The sequence below is a fragment of the Dryas octopetala genome, chromosome 7 (genome assembly GCF_963921425.1).
Source record: "Dryas octopetala chromosome 7, drDryOcto1.1, whole genome shotgun sequence".
Lineage (NCBI taxonomy): Eukaryota > Viridiplantae > Streptophyta > Magnoliopsida > Rosales > Rosaceae > Dryas > Dryas octopetala.
Genome location: NC_141372.1, coordinates 11,440,155 through 11,448,369, shown reverse-complemented (window position 1 = coordinate 11,448,369; position 8,215 = coordinate 11,440,155). Strand labels below are relative to the sequence as shown.

The 8,215-nt window shown below is 36.3% G+C and overlaps 1 protein-coding gene across 1 annotated transcript; it reads left to right on the top strand.

Moving 5' to 3' along the window:
• The first annotated feature begins 691 nt into the window (after positions 1-691).
• Positions 692-7,817, top strand: LOC147279685 (alkaline/neutral invertase CINV2). The gene is made up of 5 exons (XM_086249796.1): positions 692-932; positions 1,424-1,995; positions 2,305-2,736; positions 4,609-5,167; positions 7,154-7,817. Exons 2-5 carry the CDS (start codon positions 1,609-1,611, stop codon positions 7,447-7,449), a joined length of 1,674 nt encoding a protein of 557 aa, XP_086105922.1. The 5' UTR covers positions 692-932; positions 1,424-1,608; the 3' UTR covers positions 7,450-7,817.
• Positions 7,818-8,215: the final 398 nt, after the last annotated feature.

Genomic DNA, 8,215 nt, shown 5'->3' with positions numbered 1-8,215 from the left:
CCTAAAACCCTGAATATAAAGTCCTAAAACATAAACTTTAAATGCATAAATTTTAAAATAATATTTTATCATTAAATAAAGTGTAATTTTACGAAATTATAATGTGTAGTTACATATTATATCATAACAAAATAAAGTGTAAGTCTTTACATATTGCATTATAAAAAAAAAAGGTATAACCTTGTGAGATTACATACGAGATCAGAAAAAAATTTTACTTTAAATAAATTTTTTACATAGACTTATGAGTGAAAATTATAATTTTTTATGATTTTTTACTAATTTACTTTAAATTAATTTCTCAAAGGAAAAGAGTGAAAAGACAAAATTAAATTTGGGTAAAATAAATAAAGAAAACAAAAGTGTGACACAGTGTCGTTGAATTAAAGTATGTACAAGTAGTCGAAAACCAACAACGGATAAAACAAGTTGAAGTTGGGGCCTGCCTGCTTGTGCCAGTGGAAACTCCAATGTATTGTTTCGGTCAGACACTGACGGCCATCGCAAGTTCGCAACTCTGTCGTTTGTCCACGTCAGCATTTGGCTCGTGCTCTCACCGCCTATATCCGGTAAACTAAACACTCTCTGTCTCTTACATTGGATGTTTGGTTAGTTTACTTTTTAGTTTGGACCGGCCAAAAAAAGAGTGTACTTTCAGTTTGGGAAAAAAAAAAATGAAAAAAATAAAAAAGCTGAAAAATAGGTTTTGGGTTGGAACGGTCCGTTGCTTGCCTCTGCTCTTTCAGCTCTCCCTATAAATAGGAGGAGTTGTAGAAATGCTCTTTTTTTCTTTTCTTCGTCTTCTCTCCTCTATAGTACTCAGTGTCTCATCGCCGACCAATTCCCGGCGAAATAGCCGCCGGCGACCGCACGATCACACTGCCGGAGACTCTCCTCCTCCTCTTCGTCAAACCATTCAATCTCTCTCTGAGGTTCAAGCTCTTGAACTCTTCCAACACTCTCTCTCTCTCTGTTTTTCAGCTTTTCTTGTTTGTTTTTTGCTGAAAACGTTCAGATCTGGTTTCTCGTGTACGGATTCGTCGATTTTTCTTTGGAAATGCTGTTTGTTTGTAGCGTCTGAGTGAATGCGTTGATCACTCGATCTTGATCTGCCTTTATACATTTGTTCAATTTTCTCTGCTTGCTCCTTAATCTGTCAGAGAAACTCACTTGGTTTGTCTATGATAAATGTGTTTTTTGTAACTTTCTATTGTTAAAAAATAATTCAAAAGAATATTTTCTGCCTGTTTTGTTTTATTCAAATTTTTTTTTTTGGGTTTTATTCAAATATTTTCACTGTAATTAGTAACCGTAGTAATTAATTTAGCTGTAAAAATTGAATATTATTATCCTAATCTTTTACTTCTTAATTACTTGTGCTGAAATTATTTGTTTGTCTGAATTGTTGGGTCCGTGTTTTCAGGGTTGTCCAGATCTGTTGTTGGGAGGTGAAAGAAGAAGGAAGAAGAAGAAGCCATTTGAGAGCGTTGACGAAGAAGAAGAAGAAGAAGCCATTTGAGAGCGTTGACGAAGAAGAAGAAGAAGAAGCCATTTGAGAGCGTTGAACAAGAAGAAGAAGAAAAAGAAGAAGAAGAAGAAGAAGAAACAATGGATGGGCACAAAGAGATGGGACTTCGAAATGTGAGCTCCCATTGCTCCATCTCGGACATGGATGACTACGACCTCTCGCGCCTTCTCGACAAGCCCAAGCTCAACATCAAGAGGGAGAGGTCCTTCGACGAGAGGTCACTCAGCGAGCTCTCCATTGGCCTCTCAAGAAGCGGCTTGGACCACTTAGACAGCAGCTACTCGCCCGGTGGGAGGTCCGGTTTCGACACTCCCGCTTCATCTACTCGCAACTCCTTCGAGCCCCACCCGATGGTTGCCGAGGCGTGGGAAGCTCTCCGGCGGTCTCTGGTGTTCTTTCGAAGCCAGCCGGTGGGCACCATTGCTGCGTACGATCATGCCTCTGAGGAAGTTTTGAACTATGATCAGGTCAAGTTTTCACAATTTTGAAAGATGGCTGCTTTTTTATTTGAACTTTGTGTGAGATGTGCAATGTCGTATGACCATATACACTGTTTTGAGCCCTCAAAATTTCGGAGTAATGGTTTCAAAATATGAATCACGTTGGAAACTTTGGTCCATTTATGGAGACTTAAAAGGTTATTAAAATGAAAAGCTTGATTCACAATCTAAAATTTTTACACTTGGTGGAAGTCTAAAAAAATTCTAAAACATGACAAGTTTTAAGTCTTGGGTTAAGGGAGCACTAAATCTTGACATGATTCTTGTCGTGTTTAGGTTTTTGTACGAGATTTTGTGCCAAGTGCTCTGGCTTTCCTAATGAATGGCGAGCCTGAGATAGTTAAGAACTTTCTCTTGAAGACCCTGCAGCTTCAAGGGTGGGAAAAGAGAATAGACCGGTTCAAGCTTGGGGAAGGTGCAATGCCGGCAAGCTTCAAAGTTCTTCATGATCCTGTCCGGAAGTCAGATACTATCATTGCAGATTTTGGTGAGAGTGCAATTGGACGAGTTGCTCCTGTTGACTCTGGTTTCTGGTGGATTATACTGCTCCGTGCATATACAAAGTCAACAGGGGATTTATCTCTGGCAGAGACGGAAGATTGTCAAAAAGGAATGAGGCTTATATTGACTCTATGTCTGTCAGAAGGTTTTGACACATTCCCAACTTTGCTTTGTGCTGATGGATGCTCTATGATTGATCGTAGAATGGTAAGTTGCATTTCAATATCACAGTCATCTCTTGTTTCAAGAAGAAGTTTAATTGTTAACTGACATAAGTAGCTTGAGTAGCCTTAAGTTCATAAAGCTTTCATATGAGCATTCCTGTTGATGTGGAAGTCAGGTTGACCTTATTTCTGGCCCTAACCATTTTAAAGTTTTGTAAAATGTTTCCTGACTCTTTCCTTATCATTGTATGTTACTATGCTTTTGTTGTGTGGTTTAATTTCAATATGTGGTCTGGTGGTAAACACTCAATGACAGATTTGTTATGCATGGAGGAGAATCTCATCTGTAAACACATCATAATAGGATATCTGCTTATAGGCCCGTAGGATCATTTTCTTTGGTAGTGATATATTCTTGCTTTCTGTATTTGAAGATAATAATGATTGCTACTTTCACATTGACTTAAAGTTGCTTTTAATTTATCAGTGCTCAAACATACTAGGAACATGAGAATTAGTGACAAAATCTAGGGGTAAAGGAAGTTTTGGGTTTAGAAATTTGGTTAAGAGGAACGTGACTTTTTTGGGGAAGTGGTTGTGGAGATTTTCTTTTGAATGGGAATTCTTGTGGTATGCTATCATTCGAAGTAGATATGGTCTTGATGCTAATGGGATTCCATGTGGTTGTTACGGGTTGTTGTAGAAGTCCTGGGAAAAGCATTTTCTGGGGAGTTGATTCTTCTCTGAACATATTTGTCTTGTGTGGGATTGAGAGAGAGAGAGAGAGAGAGAGAGAGAGAGAGAGAGAGAGGTTTTGGGAAGATAGTTGGGTGGGGAATCTCCTTTATGCATTTTGTTTCTGCATCTTTATAGACTGTCTTCTTCTGGTAATGCATCTTTATAGAGAGAGAGAGAGGTTTTGGGAAGATAGTTGGGTGGGGAATCTCCTTTATGCATTTTGTTTCTTCATCTTTATAGATTGTCTTCTTCTGATAATGCGTCAGTTGCTAGTGTTTCAGTTTCTTCCTCTTTTCCTAATGGCTGGAATCTTAATCTTAGGAGGAACTTAAATGAAATTGAAATAGGAAAGTTGTCCTTTCTTTGACCTCAGAAAATTTCTCTTTAAGTCTGCTGTGGAGTGATAGAAGGGCTTTGCAACTTGAATTCTCTAAAATCTGTTCAAGAACTTTGAACCCCATATCCTTTCCAAAGACAGATGATTAGTCCATCCAATGTGGTCAATTGATCTAAATTGTTTATATTTTAGGTTTTCAGTTAAGAATCATCCGTACAAAAATTAGCCAAAAAGGAAATTTTCAGTTATTTGATTATCATATTGGTCAGTTCTAAGTTTATTATCAACACTATGTTTGTCTATTTTTTTGACGACAATTAGATGGCTTGGTGGTTTTAGATTTCGTTGATTTGTTGCAGGGATGATCCGTGAGGGAAACCTAAAAAATAGACTGTTCACGTTATTGGACCACATTACAGAAGTTGTCCCACAATGTGGCACCTTCTTTTTCTTAAAATGAGGACACCCTGATTAGAGAATTCTCCTATATATATATTTCATGGGTAATTTGTGTGTGCTTCAAAATACTTAGGTTGATATTTATACTGTACTTTCAAATTCTTCGGCATACTTACATTTTTCTTAACACTGATAAAAACAAGTGGAGTTATAGAAGATGAGAAAAAAAAAAAAAAAGGAATAACAGAAGAGAAATAGTCAGTGAGCTGTGTAACTGTATTCCACCGTTTATGTATTCTTGTCTGTTAATTTTCACTTATGTGGTTTGTAGCTTATTTCAAGTTTTCATGTCTACCTGATGACTTCACTTGTTTTTATTACAAATTTAATATCTTATTTTACATGTAATTAATTAATGTGTTTTTTTTTTTCTTTTCCCAGGGAATATATGGTTATCCTATTGAAATTCAAGCCCTTTTTTTTATGGCATTGAGATGTGCTTTGGCATTGCTAAAACCTGATGCAGAGGGGAAAGAATTTATAGAGCGAATTGTGAAGCGTTTGCATGCCTTAAGTTACCACATGCGAGGTTACTTCTGGCTTGATTTCCAACAACTAAATGACATATACCGTTATAAGACTGAAGAGTACTCACACACTGCAGTAAATAAGTTCAATGTCATTCCTGATTCCATCCCAGACTGGGTATTTGATTTTATGCCAAGCCGTGGTGGCTACTTTATTGGCAATGTCAGTCCTGCAAGGATGGATTTCCGATGGTTTGCTCTAGGTAACTGTGTTGCAATTCTATCTTCTCTTGCAACCCCAGAGCAATCAATGGCTATAATGGATCTTATTGAATCTCGCTGGGAAGAGTTGGTTGGAGAAATGCCGTTAAAAATATGCTACCCAGCAATAGAAAGTCATGAGTGGCGACTCGTCACTGGCTGTGATCCCAAGAATACCAGATGGAGTTACCATAATGGAGGGTCTTGGCCAGGTTTGTCCCTCTTATGAAGTTTCTAGGTTTTTTCTCTGTTTGCAATTTAAAATTCAACATGAATTTCTGTAGTTATGAATGATGGTAACATTATTGCATTTTTGATTGGATAATGAATTTATTGTGGTTATGATAGTCACAGTATTGCATTGTTGTTTGGATAATGGATTATGGCTTCTTGTTTTCCAAGGTGGAAACAAAGTAATAGTTGTATGCAAAAGGCACTACTGATGAAAATTTCAAACGAGCTTAGTGGTCCAGAATCTATTTTGTAGAAACATTTGTCTGTTTGAACATTCAATCTTTATTGACTTCCACAAGAACAATGCACTGAAATGAAAGCATAATTGACTTAATGAGGTAAGTGAGTGTTGAGAGTAACATCCCAAGTCAGTAACATCCCATGTCAGGGTAGTAAAGCTTTGCCTTACAATTTATAAGGTCTTGGGGCTCTCCACCCATTGCCAATTGACTTTGGGTTGGATGCTCTAATTTCTACAGAGAGAATTGTCCAGACTTATCCACATGCTGAAATTTCCAAGTTGTTGTTACCATAATCCATGTTCTGTACACTGATTATTTGACTTTCCTTGATAGAATTGATAATTATGTTCTGTACACTTGGTTTTCAATGGAATTTTTCATATCACATACACAGCCTCAGAAATCATGGGGAACAAATTGTTTGTTGCCTAAAGTTCTGAACTGAGCTGTAATCCAAACTATCTTGGTTATGCTGTTCTGTCATTCAGTCCTATCTAGTTCCATATAATTGAAAATTGACAAAGACCCTACCATATAATTGTTGTTCAATCATTGCTGATCATGCTCTTTTACTACTTATATCTCTCTGCCATTTTCCCTTCCCTGCTGTTTTCACATCTTGATGCATTTGAAGTCTTTCTTGTACTTGACCAAAGTGTGTAAGTTATCCTTGATTGTTTACTTCTGCACCTTATTTCATTAGTAAACCTCTGATACGCTTTTACATGAAGGAAATGATATTGGGACGATGCTTTGTCATTGCATTCATCTGAAACACTAGTTACTGCATTGCTTCTTTTCTTTCTTTCTTTCTTAATAGTTTTATAATTTCTGAACTGAAATCTGATTTGAAAAAGTTAGTTTGATATTTTCCTTCTTTGAGCTTGTTTTCTAAAATTTACCCAAAAAGAGCTTGTTTCTCAATATTGTTGCGAAAACATCGGCTTTATATTTCACGCTGTTTTCTGTTTTTGTGATTTTAATAGTGGAAAAATGTTTTTGCAAATGAACCAAACAGGCCCTTAGTTGAATCCTCATAGGATTACTTTCAAGAAACTTGATTCCCTTTCCTAGCATTGATTGCATTTCTTGATGCTTGATTTTCAATTGTGTTTCAATACCAGTTTCTTTTGAATATGCTCATTTGAGCTTTCATGGTCAAGTAATCAGACTAAGGCTTAGGGTTTAGGTTTGGGTGCTTACCATTTTATTGGTTATGTTTCTTTAACCACTAAGCAAAAGGATACTTTTCAAATATCACCTTCAATTTATCTGTATTAGTATGCTCATATTATTATCAGTTCCAGGGTTGGATTGAATTGTCCCATCACATTAATGCATTATATAACTTAATTTTTACTTATAAGATAGTGATAAATGTTTTTTTTTTTTTACTGTCCATTTTTATTCTCAGTTATGTTTGTAATAATTGAACATAATCCTGTATCATTCAGCGGGTAATCAAGTGGCGAATCTTTTAGCTAAAAGGAGGCGTCCAATCAGGCCAAATAGTTATCTTTACCTCTCTCCCTCCTTTTTCACGCTCAGCTAGACATCCACTGTCATTATCTTTTTGTTTCTATTTGTTTAATATCTTCTTTTTCCTTGTAAACATTATGTTAACTTTTGGAATTATGAACTTATTTATTTGATTATATTGTTTCTTTTCACTGAACATTGTTTGCAAATGTTTGTTAACATCTCTCTGTATCATGTGTACAGTGCTTTTATGGATGCTAACTGCCGCCTGCATTAAAACGGGACGGCCACAAATTGCAAGAAAGGCAATTGAGCTAGCGGAGAGTCGTCTGCTAAAGGATTCGTGGCCCGAATATTATGATGGGAAACTCGGGAGATATATTGGTAAACAGGCAAGGAAGTACCAGACATGGTCAATAGCAGGGTATCTGGTTGCAAAGATGATGCTAGAGGATCCATCCCACTTGGGGATGATTTCACTGGAAGAGGACAAGCAAATGAAGCCAGTGATTAAGAGATCGTCGTCTTGGACTTGCTGAAAATCTAAAATAAGCTAGAGAAAATAGCAGAAAAAAGAATACAGAAAAACAAAAGGTGAGAGATACGTGTTATTTCATTGCAACACCATTCTTTGGGGGTTTCTGTCCTGGTAGGTTTGATTGACAGACAATATGGTATTGTGTACAATAGCATCTGCTGAGACTATTTATTTTTCAAATAAAAGATACATTTGGCCTTTTATGTTTCAAATACTGATGCATTATGCAACTGCTATGCTGCTCAAAATTAATAAGCTGTAGACAGGCTGAAATGGCCGAGCAGGAGTTTTAGACTTTTAGTTACTTTTTATTGGAACAGTCTGGATTTTATTGAATATACTATATGGACAATTCAGTCATTTCAAGTCTCTCAAGTTATTATTTTTCTCATTGATTGGCTTTAAATTTATTCGTGAATTGCCGTTTGAATTTTGACATATTCATAATCCCCCAACCCCAAGAAAAAAAAAAAAGAAAAGGAAAAAGGAGAAAGCTTACAAAATACCTTCATAGTGTAAGGGGCATAGATTCATCTATGAATTGAAGTTTCATGTAGTTTGAATAAATGTTTTGGTTGTGTCATCAAGTCTTTTAATTTATTATTAAACTTCGATAAACCATGTGGTATAAGAAGAATGAAGTGTGGAGAACTGGAGATGTTTCTATTAATATCGCTTCATTGACTTTATCTCATCCTACGCCCACAACTACAACTTGGGAGGTAAAACCTAAACTCTAACTGAGAAATGAGAGTTAAAATTAAGGA